This window comes from Engystomops pustulosus, chromosome 4 (genome assembly GCF_040894005.1).
Source record: "Engystomops pustulosus chromosome 4, aEngPut4.maternal, whole genome shotgun sequence".
In the NCBI taxonomy this organism is placed as follows: domain Eukaryota; kingdom Metazoa; phylum Chordata; class Amphibia; order Anura; family Leptodactylidae; genus Engystomops; species Engystomops pustulosus.
Window position 1 is genome coordinate 133,988,831 of NC_092414.1, and position 17,149 is coordinate 134,005,979.

Sequence of the window (17,149 nt, forward strand, 5' to 3'; positions counted from 1 at the left end):
CCCCTAATAGTATACAGCAAGCCCCTAATAGTATAGAGCAAGCCCCTAGTAGTATACAGCAAGCCCCTAGTAGTATACAGCAAGCCCCTAGAAGTATACAACAGCCCCTAGAAGTATACAGCAGCCCCCTAGTAGTATACAGCAGCCCCCTAGTAGTATACAGCAAGCCCCTAGTAGCATACAGCAAGCCCCTAGTAGCATACAGCAAGCCCCTAGTAGTATACAGCAAGCCCCTAGTAGTATACAGCAAGCCCCTAGTAGTATACAGCAAGCCCCTAATAGTATACAGCAAGCCCCTAGAAGTATACAGCAGCCCCTAGAAGTATACAGCAGCCCCTAGTAGTATACAGCTAGCCTGCCCCCACGGCCCTTAAAAAATAAACTTATATACTCACCCTCCGATGTCAGCGCGGCTCCCCGATGTCGGCGCGACTTACCGATGTTCCCGATGTCAGGGCGTCCCGTCTTCTTTCTTCTCCGCAGCTCCTCTTCTCTCTTCCGGCATGGACGCGGCCATGTTTTCTTCTAGCATGCGCATACTATGACGCGGCCGCTGCTGATGTAAGATAGAAGAGAGAAGAGGAGACGCGGAGAAGAAAGAAGACAGGACGCGCTGACATCGGGGACATCGGTAAGCCGCGCCGACATCGGGGAGCCGCGCTGACATCGGAGGGTGAGTATTTAAGTTTAATTTTTTTTAAGTTGGTAATTTTTTTTGTTATAGACTCGTGTATAAGCCGAGGTGACGTTTTTCAGCACATTTTTTGTGCTGAAAAACTCGGCTTATACACGAGTATACGAGAGAATACCCCTTTAAGCTGTGGCAAAATCTTATAATACACATCACAACTGCTACAGAACCTCATAATAAACACCTCAGCTGCTGCAGAACATCATAATTCACACCTCATCTGCTGCAGAACATCATGTTATACACCTGGGCTGCTGCAGAACAACATAATAATCACTTCAGCTGCTGCAGAACACCATCATACACAACAAAGCTGCTCTCCCCTCTTGTGCTGTATCTCTGTATACCCTCTTGTGCATGTCTCTGTATACCTTCGTGTACTGTGCTGAATATCTGTATATCCCCTTGGCAAAAATATCAAAGTGACCAATACAATCTCTTTCTTTGGTCACCACTAGTTTGAACTATACCAGTGTAATCAAAATGTACATTTTTTTAGGTGGTGTTATTAGAAAATCTTTCTTTTTAAAAAAAATCACTTTTATTGGATATATAATATATAACATATATATATATATATATATATATCTTATATAATTTGACCAACAACTTTAGTCTCAGTTGTCCTTCACTGTTAACTGAGATATCTAAGCAGGTATATATAGGGATTGGTTGTGGATCACTATCATACAACATTTATTGCTTGGTATAAACTAATATAGGACATCAACCAATCCCTATATATTCCTGCTTAGGAATCTTGGTTAATGAGCGTCAAGAGTGAAGGACAAGTCAGACTAAAGTTGTTGGTAAAATTATATAAGCTTTAATGTATATCCAATAAAAGTGATTTTTTTTAAAGATTTTCTAACAAAACCACATAAAAATGTTTCATTATGTATACCCTCTTGGGCTGTGCTTTCGCACTGTGCCATCCTGGGTGGTTGCATGCGGTGCTTAAATAGCCCTGATCCAAGTGAAATGTGGGCAGCACATTTCACTCCAGAATGCCTTGATATTCTTGAGATTATTCGGACCATTAGCAGTCAAGACACCCTATATCTGGTACAGCAAAGCAACACCAAATCTGACTTGCCAAAGACCTCCAGTTTTGTCCCAAAAGACATTCTCCCAGAAGATTTATGGCTTGTGAGTTTGGCTAAAACTTTTGAGGCCACGACCGGGAGGATGGTCCTATGGACCATAAACTTCTGAATAATAAGTTGAACGGTAGTAAGAGGAACATCAAGTTGTTTGGAGATAATCTAACAGCATTTACCTTGAACATTTTGTTTTATCATTTTCTTTCTAGTCTCCCTAGAAATTTCTTTCCTTAGCTTTCATTGATCTATGTTCAAAAGCAATGTCTGATTTACATTAGTTGATTTTCAGAAAATTATATATTTATAATATGTATTATATGTTTCTCAGTTTCAAATTTTTCATTAATCTGTTAGGGTTGGTTACACAAAAGACAGGGGATAGTGTGCCCTGAGCTTGCCCCAACCTCTGTCCCTTCCTATAGCCCCCCCACGCTAAACCGTGGGGCGACTACTTGAAGACTCGAAATATTCTGGGTAAGTGTGGGAAGGGGAACACAAACAGACTGACAAACATAAAACAATAAAAGAATCGTAAACAAGCCGGAGTCACAACTAGAGGGTACGTCAAAAGCAGAATCAGTAAGCAAGAGTCAAAGTCCAAAACTAGCCGAGTTAGCAACAATATAGATACAGATACAGAGCAATACAAACTAGCAGCAACCAGGTGGAGAAAGGGATTTTCAAACACTGGCACTGGTGACTAGTGAAGCTGCAATTTATGCAGCCAGAACTCCACCTCCAGAACCTGATAGGTGCTGGACAGCATCTGGGAATTAACCCCTCATGGTGCAGAAACAACCAAGCACCAAGCAGAGGTTCAAAGTCCCAGCCACTCCTAGACAGCGCGAGATCTTAGCAGCCGCTGCCCAGGACGAGAGGTGGAGTTTGCGCGGATACGCGCCGGGGTTCGGAGAACGCTGCTGGTACCACCAGAAGAACCAGAAGTCCCAGCCATCTCCCTAGCGAACCTGACAAATCACTTTAGGTTTTTCTTTCTTTAGTGGATGGATACCAACATTTTTGTCCATATGTTCATCAAACTGAAAAATTCTAGTTGGTTTAGGCCATGGGCTTCCAGGGAACTCAGGTGGCATCCAGTTACAGTTTTCCCTAACTTTAAAATTTACCTATCTTTATACACTTTTAATAAATCTTGCCGATTCTACAATGAATATACTGTATGTGAAAGCTTCTTTTTAAGTATATTGTATTTGCTGAAAATAGTATCTTTGCTAAAATCTGCTATTTTTCTCTGTAATACATAGAATCTCTTATACAAGATTACAAAAAACATCTGACCTCTTCTTCACGACCTCAGTATGATTCTGTCCTGCAAAGACAATTACTTGTGATAGAACCTGGTTTCCTTGGTTCCTGTAAAATAATGAAAACATCTATAGGAAACAATTCAGAGGAAATAAATGCAGAAGAACTTTTTACACTAGAAAACCAGCATCTTTTGTCCAGAAGAATGCTTCTAGTGGGGGATGCAGGGTCAGGAAAAAGTTACTTCTGCAAATGGCTACAACATAAATGGATCCAAAAAGACATTAATATATATAATTGTATTTTATATCTATCCTGCAAAAATATAAAGAATGAGATGAGCCTAAAGAAAATATGTGACACAATTTTCGAACAAATTTCTACAGTTCTTAGCATGGATAAGATCCTACTTATTTTTGATGAACTTGATGACCTTTTATGTCAAAAGGAGAATGTAAACTTGACTGAGAAAATTGATACAGATACCCCTTTGGATATAAAAACTCTGTTGAAATTGATAATGGGAAAACAACTTGTCCCTGACACAGATGTATTAATTGCTTCTCGATCTGACTCTTGGATTTTCTCAAACAACAAATTTGATTCTACTTTTTATCTTCTGGACTTTACGGAGGAAGAGACTAAGAATCTCTATAATACAATTACTGCAAAAGACAAGAAAGCAGACAATAGATCTAAAAGAATATCAGATATCACTTACACTCCCGCTTTTGTTGTACTGATGAGTTATTTGCAGACTGCAAAGGAACTGGAAAATAACAGAGATTGCAGTCCATATAAGATTCTCATTGATGTTTTGTTAATGTGGACTACAGATGTAACAGGAAAAAGGAGAGACTTGAAAAATAATTTTACAAATATGGCAAAGAAGGCCTATGAAAACCTTACTAAAGGAGAACCATACAGCAGTGAGTCCATGGAGTACTGGGAGGAATTTCTGAAGTTATATAATTGTGAGCATAAATACATATACCAATGTAATATGCTGAGAGATATGTTAGCAGCTATGCATTGTGTATGGGAAACACACCGTATAGGAGGCTTAACAGAATGCCTAGATTTCTGGGTATTTGGAAACATAATATATAGCAATAACAACGAGTTGCTAAAATCCATTGCAGATGAGCATAATGCAAAATATTATCATTTCATAAGATTCTTCTTGAGACTCTTGACTTATCCGGACTGTGACAGTCTATGTAACAACAAACCTGTGAAGAACAGGGACACTCAAGAGTTACTTTCAGGGTGGTTCAAGAAAAGTTTTAACATACATAGTAAACATAGTGAGAGGCTGAAAATCATCCACTGTATTTTTGAGCTAAATAATGAGAAAGTGACGAGAGAATTTTGGTCAATCATAAAAAAAATTGAGCTCTTCAACACCCCTCTGAACTTTTTAGGACATCCAAGCCATAGAGTATTGCTTGAGAGGAATCGTATTGGAAGAGCTGGACTTGAGGCTTTGTGCTCTTGAAGATAAATCTGTTAGCCTGCTCCGAAGTGTGATAAAGAACACCAAATATGTCCTGTAAGTATCAGTAATAAGTCATTTTATGTGTCAGTTTGTTGAAATACAGCTGTGAAGACAATAATTTTACAGGGGCCCAAGACTAACTTTGCAAAAATCTATGCATGTATCCTCCGTACATGAAATGGGTTTTGGCTGTCACAAGCCTGGGTAAATATTAGGCTAAGATGTATGTGTGAGGTGCCACAAACCCACTATTGAAGAGTTTATGTTATAAAGCTTCACCAGTAAAATAAATGCTATTTAACCCCATAGCGCAATAAGACGTACCCTTACGTCTTGCTGCGCATGGGGGAGTATGAAGAGGGCTCACCGGGCATTTGCTTTGATTGCCGCCGGGAAAGCTGCCGGCGGCATTAAAGAGCCGGCGGCGCATGGGCGCCGCCATCTTGCCTCCGATCGTTACCGGGGAGCGGCGATCCGTTGTCATGACAGCCTCGGATCACATAAAGATCCGAGGCTATCATGATCTCGGCTATCTATTACAATGTGCGATTTGCACATTGTAATAGATGGTATGCAAAATCCCCATATACTGCCATACTGTAGTATGGCAGTATATGATAGGATCAATCAGACAACCTAGGGTTAAAGTGCCCTAGGGAGTCTAAAAATAGTAAAAAAAAAAGTAAAAAAAAAGTAAAAAAAAAAAAAAATTATATTAAAAAAAACATAAAAATTCAAATCACCCCCTTTTCCCTAGAACTGATATAAATATAAATAAACAGTAAAAATCCTAAACACATTAGGTATCGCCGCGTCCGAAAATGCCCGATCTATCAAAATATAATAACCGTTTTTCACTGCATTTTACCCCGTAGCGGAAAATAGCGCCCGAAGTCGCAAATTGCATTTTTTTGCCATTTTGAAAAATAGAAAAAATTCTATAAAAAGTGATCAAAAGGTTGCACAGTCCTAAAAATAAAAGCGTTGAAAATGTCATCAGAAGTCGCAAAAAATGACACCACCTACAGCTCTGTACACTAAAGTATGAAAAAGTTATTAGCGCAAGAACACTGTAAAATGAAGAATTTTTTTTCTGTACAGGAGATTTTAATTTTTGTAAATGTATGAAAACATTATAAAACCTATACAAATTTGGTATCGCTGTGATCGTATTGACCCAATGAATGAAGTATACATGTCATTTGGGGCGCACAGTGAAAGCTGTACAAACCAAGCCTACAAGAAATGGCGCAAATGTGTTTTTTCATCATTTTCACTGCATTTAGAATTTTTTTTCCGCTTCCCAGTACATGGCATGGAATATTTAATACCATCACTACGAAGTGCAATTTGTTACGCAGAAAATAAGACATGACACAGCTCTGTACATGGAAAAATAAAAAAGTTATAGATTTTTGAATGTGGGGAGTGAAAAATAAAAACGCAAAAACGAAAAAGGGCCTGGTCCTTAAGGGGTTAATGGGCATTTAGGTTCCCAATAAAGTGCTCAGAAAAGCAAATGAAATCTAATCTTATTCTTACAACTAAAATATTTGACATGTACTTTCATGTAACTAAATCAGTATGATGAACAATAATTCATTTTGCTTGTTTTAGACTTTCTTCCAACAACCTGACTGCAGAAACCGGAAAACTGTTAGGTGAAATTCTTAGAGATCCGGACTGTATGATTGAAAAGCTCTCGTAAGTATATACTGTATTTTTATATCCACATATAATTATGAAAAACAATCTAGGACAACAATCTACCTTTAAATTAACAACATAGTCCTTAAATGGAAAACCTTGTGGTTCACCAGAAAATGTACATGTTATAGATTTTGTTGGTGAACAAACAAAGGATCCATGTATATTATGATCCAACCTTTTATAATTTTGTTTCTGCAGGTTGGGGACCAATAAGTTGGGTGCCTATGGTGCTCAAGATCTTTGGAGAGCTCTAGAACACAACAAGAATCTAATCGGTTTATATGTTTATGATAACAATATCCAAGATGAAGGCACACGTGGGATTGTTGAGTACCTACGGAATAATAATTCACTTAAGGAACTACAGTATGCCCTTTTACTATGGTTTCACTTTACTTTTATATTTATTTTTACATTTCTGCTATTTTTTTCTAGGTTTTGAAAGTGGTAAAAATTTAGATCGGAATCAGGAGCAAGGCAAAAGATCAAGGCAGGCATCAGAGTAGCTAAATCAGGAACGGAACCGGGGTCACAATAGGAAATTACAATATCAGAGTATAGCATTGGTATCAAACTTTCTCTAGGGCACTAGGCACAAAGATCTGGCGGGGCTTGCAGGAAGAGGCTGGCTATTTATAAAAACCTGGAATGGCCAGAATCAATTAATGTCGCACCGGCCCTTTAAAACGTGAGAAGGCGGCGCAAGCGCATCCTAGGAGGCTGAGACACACGCCCGATGGTGCTGGAGGAGGGGCACAGGGAAGCACATGGGTGTGTCTGGAACCGGAGGGGGGGGGTCACACGAGCACCCATTATAGTACCCCCCTACAGCCTCCCCCTCCTCTTGGTCAGAAGGAACCTTTGAAGGAGAATACGGTCCAAGGATGAATCGCTTCCCCCTAACCATCTTCATATACAGGACCTCCTTTACCTCAAAGACATTGGTGGAGTCAGCCTCAGGACCAGGAGGAGTCACTAGCAGCAAGAAATGGCTTCAGAAGAGAGACATGGAAAGAGTTCAGGATGTGCATGGTGGGAGGAAGACGGAATTTATAGGCCACTGGGTATCAGCGTATAGTGTCAGAAACAAGCTTTCTGTAGGGCACTAGGCGCAAAGATCCGGCAGGGCTTGCAGGAAGAGGCCGGCTATTTATAAAAACTTGGAATGGCCGGAGCCAATTAACTTCGCGCTAGCCCTTTAAATCGCGAGTAGCCGCTGCGCGCACCCTAGGAGAAGCGTGTGCTTAATTGCGGGAGACAGTGCTGGAGCGTGGAGTCAGACCACGGCATAATGGGTTAAAAATGATCTTTATTGTGTAAACATCACTAGGGGAATACAATGTGCTAACTTTCTTTGTTGGGAAATCCCTTCAAATTTGTTAAAATGACTATTTCACTATATTTAAAACCGTATCAAGGTCATATTCTGTGCAGTGTTTTAAAGGGTAACTGTCATTTGAGATTTTTTTTTTTTTATATCGTGGGAAGGGTTGTGATCATTTTTCTAATATACTTTATTAAGAAATTGTTCTTTTTTTTTTAAATCAGATCATATTTATTAAATTCCAACATCACATTTTACATTTTCAACACTGAGAACAAGAACACAACGAAAACCCCCCTTCTCCCCCTAAGACCCCAACCCCCCCATTCCCTGGTACATTTCTTCAAAAATCTGTACTTTGCCAGCTTGATGAAGTAAAGTGTTCATTCAAAGTTTCAGTTGTCTTTAGGCAGTATACCGACCTAGATGACCCCACTCCCTTAGACAGAGATACAGCACTCACTTGAACCAGGACATTGCCTAATTACCTTACCCAATTTTATACATACTTACCATATCACCCCAAAATGAATGAGTTGTTTAGCAAACCCTGGAGGGGAGACCAGGTGTGGCACTCCAAGGACCCCATGTGGCGTCAAACTTTTTAATTGCTTTTCTTTTCTTTATATACTCCGTTTTCTAATTATCTAATTACGTTTTTCAGGGACTCCTTCAGTTCTTTAATAGTAGGAGGAGCGGTTGAATCCATTTGGTTGCAATTAGCTTGCAGGCCTGATAGAGTATAGCGAAGCTACTGTATCCACTCCACAGCCGTGGGTGGATGAGGGCTCTTCCAGTGTCAAGGGATCACTGTCCTTGCCGCCGTGAGAAAGTGGCGAAGGAGTCCTTTTTTGATGGAGGAGATGGTGCCCGGTAGCACGGAAAGGAGGGCAACCTGTGGGCTAAATTGTGTAGTCTTACCAGACACTCTGCTATAGGTGTCAAACACCATCCGCCAGAAGTCCTATATTATCGAGCAGCTCCACCAAATGTGAAGAATGGATCCCACCTCCGCACCACACCTCCAGCAGAGCTCCAAGACTCCATGGTAAATCCTATGGAGCGTGAGGGGGCACCTGTACCAGCGTGATAAGATCTTATAGTTCTTCTCCTGAGCGCTGCAGGGCAGAGGGAGTTTATGGGAGAATAAAAAGGCTTTGTCCCATTCTGCTTCCGTGAGTGTGGTTGATAGGTCCGTCTCCCACGCTGACACAAACCCTGGGTTCCCCCGGGAGGACTCAGCGAGCAGTATAGCATATAGCTGAGACAAGACGTGGACGTGATGCAGGTCTAAGTAGCACCTCAAACCCGGTTAGGGATGCCCCGAAACTAGAGTCGTGTCCGAGCTTACGTATGAAGCTAACTGTTGGTACTCCAGCCAGGATAGCGGAACGTCTGGGTTGGAGCCTCTCAAAGAGTCCCAGGAGGGCATGATGTCTCCAGACACTACCTGACCCATACGCGTGTCCGCTCCCGCCTCCCAACACAGGAATCTCCCTCTCCCCATCCCTGGGAGGAATGCTGGGTTGTTAAATAGGGGGGTGAGGGGGCCCTGTAGTCTAACTAGGGTATCTCGAGAAGCTAGTCTGTCCCATTCTCGGAGGAAGTATGGGGAAAAGAGTGAGTGTGTGAAGCTCTCTGGCCGCTGGGCCGGCCGTATCCATGGAATTGTGCGCAAGTGGGGGTGAGTGAGGTCTGTTTCCAGAGCCACCCATTGCTTGGTTGCTCTATGGTAATGCCAATCTACTATGCGCATGAGCAACGATGCGGAGTGGTAAAGTTTGGGGTCAGGAAGACCCACTCCACCCGCAATTTTGGGTCTAGCCAGTGTGGCGTAACTGATCCTGCTTGTCCCACATCCACACACAAATCTCCGGAAAGCCGTTTTGAGGCTCGTAAAGAATGAGCCTGGAGGGCGTATCGGTAGGGTTTGAAATAAGTATAAAAACCGGGGCATTACGTCCATTTTCAGGACATTAATCCGGCCGAACCATAACAGGCTACTGCTACGGTATTTGGCCAGGTCCCGTATTGTGCAGTCCAGGAGGGTTTTATAGTTGAGGTTGTAGAGGTGCGAGAGATCTGTTGGGATGTCAATTCCTAAGTAGCGAATATGAGATCTCTGCCACTTGATGTCTATAATTTTGGGTAATAAACAGGAAAAGGGAATTGAACATGCATCTAATCGCATATACAATACTAGGATATACACAACTTCAGGGGCATCTTTTATTATTGCATTTCATCTATAATGTAAAAATAATTCTCTAGTAGCCTTTCTGTTCTGCTTTCTGTAGATAAATTGTTATCAATGAAGAGAAATTTGATGGATTTATGCAGAAAACAATAAACCTGCAAAGAGTTTTAGAAGAAATATATAGAAGAGAGACAATTAATATTTTTTTTTAGGAAAAATGAATTTTACTCCATATGCTATTTTCTTTCAGTAGCCAAGTAGACATAGGTAATAATGCTTGCAGTCATATATTAAGATATTTAGCACCTAAATCAGTGATGGGCAACCTTTTGAGCTTGGTGTGTCAAATTCGCCAAAAAAACGGGTGTGTCACCTTGAAAAAAAAACATAATTTTGTGATATTTATAGTTTAAATAACAAATATGTATAATTATTTAACTTCTAGGGTACTTTAATCCTAGGTTGTGTGATTGATCCTACCATGTACTGCCATTTAGTATGGCAGTATATGGGGATTTTCCACATCATCTATTTATTACCATGTGCAAATCGCACATTGTAATAGATCGTTACAATCAGACACGTGTGGAAATGCTTAGTAACCTGTGAACTTTGTCATGAAAGTTCACAGGTTATAGTGAGTCGCAGGTGCCGCTGTCTGCATCTCCTTCATGAGGAGCAAAATAATCGCAATGTCTGACGATTTGCAAGGCGTTGTGATTATTTCAGGGCTTGTACATCACAAAACTGAGACACAAGCCCAGATGACTGTCTTTCATCATACAGTACACTGACATTACTCACTGTATGATGTCTTGTATGTATGATGAGAGTGGTTGTCCTCCCTCATCCCTGCTGTAGAGATGGTCAGTGTAGAGGTGACCTACCACAACAACTCCCCCCAGCACAACTATCATAAGCTGCAGAGGAGTTTCTGGAGTTGATGGTCGGGTCCCCTCTCTTGGTGCTGAGCCCCGGGATGATACCTGTGCTGACTGGAGACACGAGGCACAGCTCACACAGGGGGAGGGGCCGGCCCAGTGGAGGAGGAAGTGCTGTGAGCTCAGTGCATGACAATCTCTCAGCCTCCCGGGTACTGCACCTGGCCGTGTAGGAGCTGAGGATGATACTTAGCTCTCCGGTGGCCGCGTGTCACTGAAAATGGCTAGGCGTGTCAGCACTGACACGCGTGTCATAGGTTAGCCATCACTGACCTAAATCCTCAGTACTGGTACCATTTTACATTATTGGTATCAGGAGTGAGAGCTGTAAATGAAGCAGTGGATACATTCAATTTTTAAAACTGTAATTGTAAGTTGCTGGTTGAGGGCTGCTTTTTGCAAGATAAGTTGTATATTTAGCTGGTGTCTATTTCAAATGCTTAGATTTTATTGAATTAATTTTTTAACTGTCTATGGAGGGGAAAAAACTTACTGATTTTGGCATTTTATTTTTAATTTCAGTATGTCAGACTTTTGCTGAGCCACATACCATAGTGAAAACCAGTCTACCTATCCCTGGATTGATATAGCACTCTGAGGCACATTTACTAAGGGTCATGTGCCAGTTTTCTGTCGGACTTTGCATGTTCTTTTAGGCACAAACTGTTTGCACATGTATTTAAGAAGTGTCTGCACCACATTTGTGTCGCACTTGAATGTTTCCTACACTATTCTTCATGCAACACGAATTGCTGCACTGAAATGGGCGTTCTGGTGCTCTTTTGGACCGTGCGCCACATTTATCATGCAAAGTCCAACAGGAATGTGTTGCACGCCCTATGTTAAAGGTGCACCAAAAAGAACTGGTGTGCTCTGTCACAACAATGCAGTGGGCCTCTATCTTGTTTTTTTGGAGGTTCAGATATTGAACCTACTAAAGTATCAAATTAATTAGCTGTGGGGATATTTTGTTGTTTGCTTATTATTGATTATGGTTATAACTTGGATAAGGGGAGTGTAAATTTGTATACCTGTATAATAATTATATATCTGCAATTATCATGCAAAAATAGTTTGGCAAACCGTATAGATGTTTTGTTGTTCTTTTAAACAAACACTTATTTTAATATAGACATGTATGGTATGTACCTTATGGACTCCTTTTACTGTATCTAAGAGTTTTTAAAGAGTTTTTTTTGTTCACATTGATAAAAATGGTTCAAGCCAATCAGTAATTGTTGCTCTTTTTGGTTATATAACAGGGCTTGAACAATTTTTATCAATGAACGCTATTACACATGTTGCTTGTTTACAACTGACACCCCCCCCCCTGACTATTCAGAGATCGTTTTCCTGCCAAAAAGATAGGAATATAATCTACACGCTTACACCATACTGTATGCTTTATGTAACTGACTCGAAACGTGTTTTACTGAGAAAAATCTTTCAATAAAGAAGCTTATTAAATACAAAGGTGTCGCTTTGAGTGACTGGTGCCGCAACATCCTGGGAACACCTATTCATCTATCAACTTTTCCCCCGCAAAACCTGCCAAGGAATCTAGGAAGAGCTGTCTAAATCACTCAGATTATTGCTGAAGCCAAAAAACGAGTTGTACTGACCATAGAACTAAACAAGGTGAGTAGAACTGACTATCGAATAAATGGAAATAATCTACCCAGATTTTACACATGTGGTAAATGAACTTTCATTGGTATATAGCACTGCGGCCCATTGGTCATCATCTTGTGTAGATGCTCCTTGGCCCATGAAAGATGATGCTGGTGTTGTCAGGTACACATGCAGGTCTTCTAGCACGCAGACCACACTGACAGTTGGGTGTTTCTCTAGTTAAATGTTTCTAGGCAAATGACTATTCGGAGAATCAGGCAAAAGGGTCAAAGATACCAGAATACAGAAGACATAATTAACACAGCTCACTAAGCACAAGACAAAAGTAGGCAAAGAGCACCATTGCAAAAAGTATTATATAAGTTGCCAAATTGTCGACAAGATGATTGGATCAGGGCAACAATGAGAATGACAAGAGATTAACTTTAAGTGAATCAGAGCAGTGTTCACACGAGACAGAAGGGTGGAAATCAATCAAGGCTGCTAGGAAAGGAATACACCACAAAAAAGGGAGGGAACTAAATTACACTTGCATTCTCAGCTGTATACACAGCCATTAACGTCTGAAACACTGGCAAAAAAGTGAGTACACCCCTTAATGAAGATGAGCAATCTGGGGCAGATTTATAAATTGTTCATGACAGAATTATCTGATAATTTGCATGAAAAAAGTATGAAAAGTAATGGGCACGGGACATAATTTTGGTCCACCTTTCTTGTACATAGTACGACTAGACTATCTATACAATGCCAGATTTATCATCCAGCATCAGACACTGGGATGAATCTGGTGGAGCATAAAACTGTCTAGATTAAATATGCACCTACCTTATGACACTTTTGTTAAATGTGCTTGCCACTTTTGATTAATGTGCTTGCTTATGTTGCCACCATTACTTTTCAGAAATACATTAACTCTCTTGGGCATGGAGTTTACTATCGCTTCAGAGGTTGCCACCAGAATCCTCTTCTATTTTGCCATATCACAGAGATGTTGGAGACCTTGTGTGATTCTGCCTTCCGTCTTAGGATCTACTACAGATGCTCTATAGAGTATAGGTCTGGAGGCCTGCTTGGCCAGTCCAGCACTTTTACCCAGTGGTAAGCTTGCCAGTGGTCAGCCATCATATTTCAATACAGCCCTACAGCCCAGTTTCCAAAGGGAAGGTATATGGTATGTCATATTATATGTTGGCATACATGGTTCCCTCAATGCACTGTAGCTCCCAGCTGAACATATGCAGCCCCAACCCATGGCAATCCCACAACCATGCATGCAAGACAAATGCAACTTCTCAAATACCAAGTTAAAAAACACAGTCATAAATATTTCTTTCCTACTACGTTGGATCAATAAAATTTCCAACAGAAAAGTACCTCAAAGACAAATCCACCTTCGGAGTAGAAATAAAAAAAGAAGCAAGGAAAGATCACTGGTAACGATCCACATTAAGCAGTCTAGCTATCAACGCTGAGAGAGTTGCACAGGAACAGGTCCCTCTGGAAACTCAGTTGCACCTCTCAAAGGTTCCTCACTGACTGTTAGCTCTCTCTAATTTGGTTTAAGCTCAGGAAGAAAAGTGACCAACAATAGTGTACCACACTTAACAATAGGTAAGTAGAAAGTTTCTATATTATACTCACAAAAGACTTATTGGTATGAAACCTATAAAATCATTTTGCTTAAAAAGTCCTCTCATCGATCACCGAGACCTGGACAGATGCAGCACTGAGCTTGGTACTGAGATGAAGCCTAAGGCCTTGGTGAAGGCTAAATATTGTGTAGTTTCATCATCCTTACACAAGGCATTTTGTCTCACTTTACTTCTTAAACCATACTGAGATATAGCACTAGAACCAAGCTTCCTAAAGCACTAGAACTTATCTCTGTACATAAAGGCAGCACCAGAACTGAGCTCTGAACAGAATTTAAGCACCAGTACCAAGCTCCCTACTGAAATACAGTACTAGAATCAAGCTCTGTACACAAATACAGCACCAAAGACAAGCTTCATGCAAAAATACAGCACCAGAACTGAGCTCCATACAAAAATACAGCAACAGAACTGAGCTCTGTCCAAAGTACAGCATTAGAATCAGGCTCCCTACAGAAATATAACAGCAGAATCAGGGTCCTTACATATACATATACAGCAAATATAGAAAGCACACTCTTTTGTGAAATGTCCAGCTCAGCCAGATGAATGCAATTCCAAATCCCCTGGTCTCATGCTTATTGCACGTAGTGATATCCAAGCGGTAGGATCCAGAGTAGAAGCATGCGAAACTCTGCACTCATGAGAAGCTTTTGTGCAGACAATCAACGCGTTTCTACGTAGCGCTTCTTTATCATGATCTAATAACACAAGTTTGGTTGAATCAATTTAAAACCACCTGTGACAAAAGACGGGGAAATGTCCATAAAGGATACACTCCCCCCTGGAGACCTTCCGTAAACGTCATCAAGGTAGGAAATATACAAACATATAAACATACTTGTATTAACAAATACAAAAGTACATATCATGTGAAATACAGAAAACGACTTTTTGTTATCATTAAACAGATTAACTAACTGTAATACCTGATAGTATCAATCCATTAATAGTACTATATGTTGTCCTATTAGTGTTTTCTTGGAAAAAGACAATATAAAATATAAAAATCTTTTCTGAGGACCACTATTTCATGTAACATGGATGGCAGGGCATTATTGCACAAATATGTATGTCAAGTGTTTTTGCACAGACCCTTTCCCTTATTTAACTGTCGCTGTGTTTTTTGGTGAGCAGTTTCAGATATTGTCATCACAGCACTAATATTTACAGACAAATTATGTTACACGGAAATTTTTTTGTCATTGGTCTTTCTCTCCAATAATTCGATTATAATTTAAAAAGGAAAGGACTATTCTCATCTCCAATGGGTTCAATAAGTTAGGATCATGTCCATTCTTTTATTTAACACATTAGGAGCATGACTTCTTAAAACAAATATCCAATAGGACTTTATGATGGTATTAACGGAAGTGCTTGGAAGCAGCAGAAGCATTAACCATTTTGTTATTTATGTCCGATAGATGTCTCCTAACGCAGACCTTTAATGGACACGTTGTATGACCAAGATACTGCTTTTCCATGACAGGCATTCAATCACATAGATGCAGTTGCATGTATTGCAATTAATATACATTGTAACAGGAAGATCATTATTATTCACACACGATGTGATGGTGTTACCTGTTCTAATAGAAGATCATGCTTTGCACTGTTTTTGTCCACATTTGTGTGTAGCCGGGAAGTTTAACCATGTATAGCTTTCTTTGTTGTTAATTTGGCTACTAAACAAACTGGGAGCAATATTCCTGCCTATAGTAGGAGCTCTTTTTACCACACATTTAATACCTTGATCCACCAATGGAATGAATGATGTATCATTTAGTAGTATGGGAAAATATAGCTTGACTATATTACTGATTTTATGAGATTGGTCGCTATACATGGTTGAAAACACTATGGGGCAGATTTATCAAGCTGTCTGAAAGGCAGAATATTTCTAGTTGCCCATGGCAAGCAATCACAGGTCATCTAAATAAAGGCCCAGACTCCTGGTGGGGGTTGTCAGCACAGAAGATGAACTGTTCCTCCCACTGTGACATATAAATATTGGCGAGGGATGGGGAAAATTTTGTCAAATATAATCTATCAAATATAAAGAAGTTATGGGCAAGTTGAAATTCTGTGGCCATTAAAATAAATTCTCTCAGCTCCATATGTACTATATATCTCCATGTGCTTACGTAGGAAATGTAGCCCCAAGTTGTGTGGGATTAATGAATATAGTGCGACGACGTCACACGTCGCCAACTTATGTTCCTCACACCACTCAAAATTCTGCATGATTTGCAGTAATTGTTTTGTGTCCTTCAAGAAGGTGGGTGCTACCCTGGTCAAAGGTTGCAAATAGTCGTCGATCCACTCCCCCAGTCTTTCACCCATACTACCTATCCCAGCGACTATGGGTCTAAGAGGAGGGGGGAAAACCCCCTTGTGAATTTTGGGTAGTGAATGAAAGACTGGGGTAGTCGGATGCGCGACCATCAAATATTTTTTAAGCTTAGCGGGCAATACACCCTGATGTTCGCCTTCCTCTAATAATCTATTTAATTTTTATTAAAAAGTATCTGTTAGATCTTGTTGTAAAGGGCGGTAAGTGGTGCTGCCCCGTGATGTCTTCTCATTCAAGTTTTTATATAGGGAGGCATAAAGGACCTCGACCGAGCTGCCCTTATCTGCAGGTCTCACGACCACGTTGATGTTTTCATGTAATTGTTTCAACGCAATTTTTTCTTGCCATGTCAAGTTATTATGGTGAGATCTCAATTCCCCAGAGGTATGTTTATTTCTTAACAAGACCAATTCTCCCTTCACCAACTCCTGAAATCTATCCAGAGCACTCGGTTGTGAGGCCACTGGATAGAACTCAGGGTTGTGTGTGTGAAATAATTTACATAAATTGTTATTAATGGGCGCTTGTTCACACATGAGTTCCTGCAACAGGAGAATGTTATTTTGTTCTCTAAAATTATGACATATATTATCAGCAGGTGACATTAGATCATGAATATAATCATTCTTTGACACAACATCTGGATTACTGTTAATGTCTCTTGCCAGTTTGTTGACACCAAGAATAGTCCTGAACATATCATTATTGCAACTAGGAGAGAAGCTAGGTTATAAGTCCTTTAGCCGACACATCTATTTGCTGTCATATTCAAAACTTTT

The 17,149-nt window shown here is 40.3% G+C and overlaps 1 protein-coding gene across 4 annotated transcripts in view; it reads left to right on the plus strand.

Annotated features, from left to right (window-relative positions):
• The window catches only part of LOC140127167 (uncharacterized), a 47,981-nt gene extending 35,762 nt beyond the window's left edge, over positions 1-12,219 (plus strand). For all 4 annotated transcript variants that reach the window (XM_072147528.1, XM_072147530.1, XM_072147529.1 and 1 more), the window contains 3 exons: positions 3,060-4,612; positions 6,176-6,262; positions 6,467-12,219. In XM_072147528.1, coding sequence (XP_072003629.1) covers positions 3,060-4,558 — 1,499 coding nt within the window. In that variant the 3' untranslated portion in view covers positions 4,559-4,612; positions 6,176-6,262; positions 6,467-12,219. The remainder of the gene's footprint in view (positions 1-3,059; positions 4,613-6,175; positions 6,263-6,466) is intronic.
• The last annotated feature ends 4,930 nt before the right edge of the window (positions 12,220-17,149 follow it).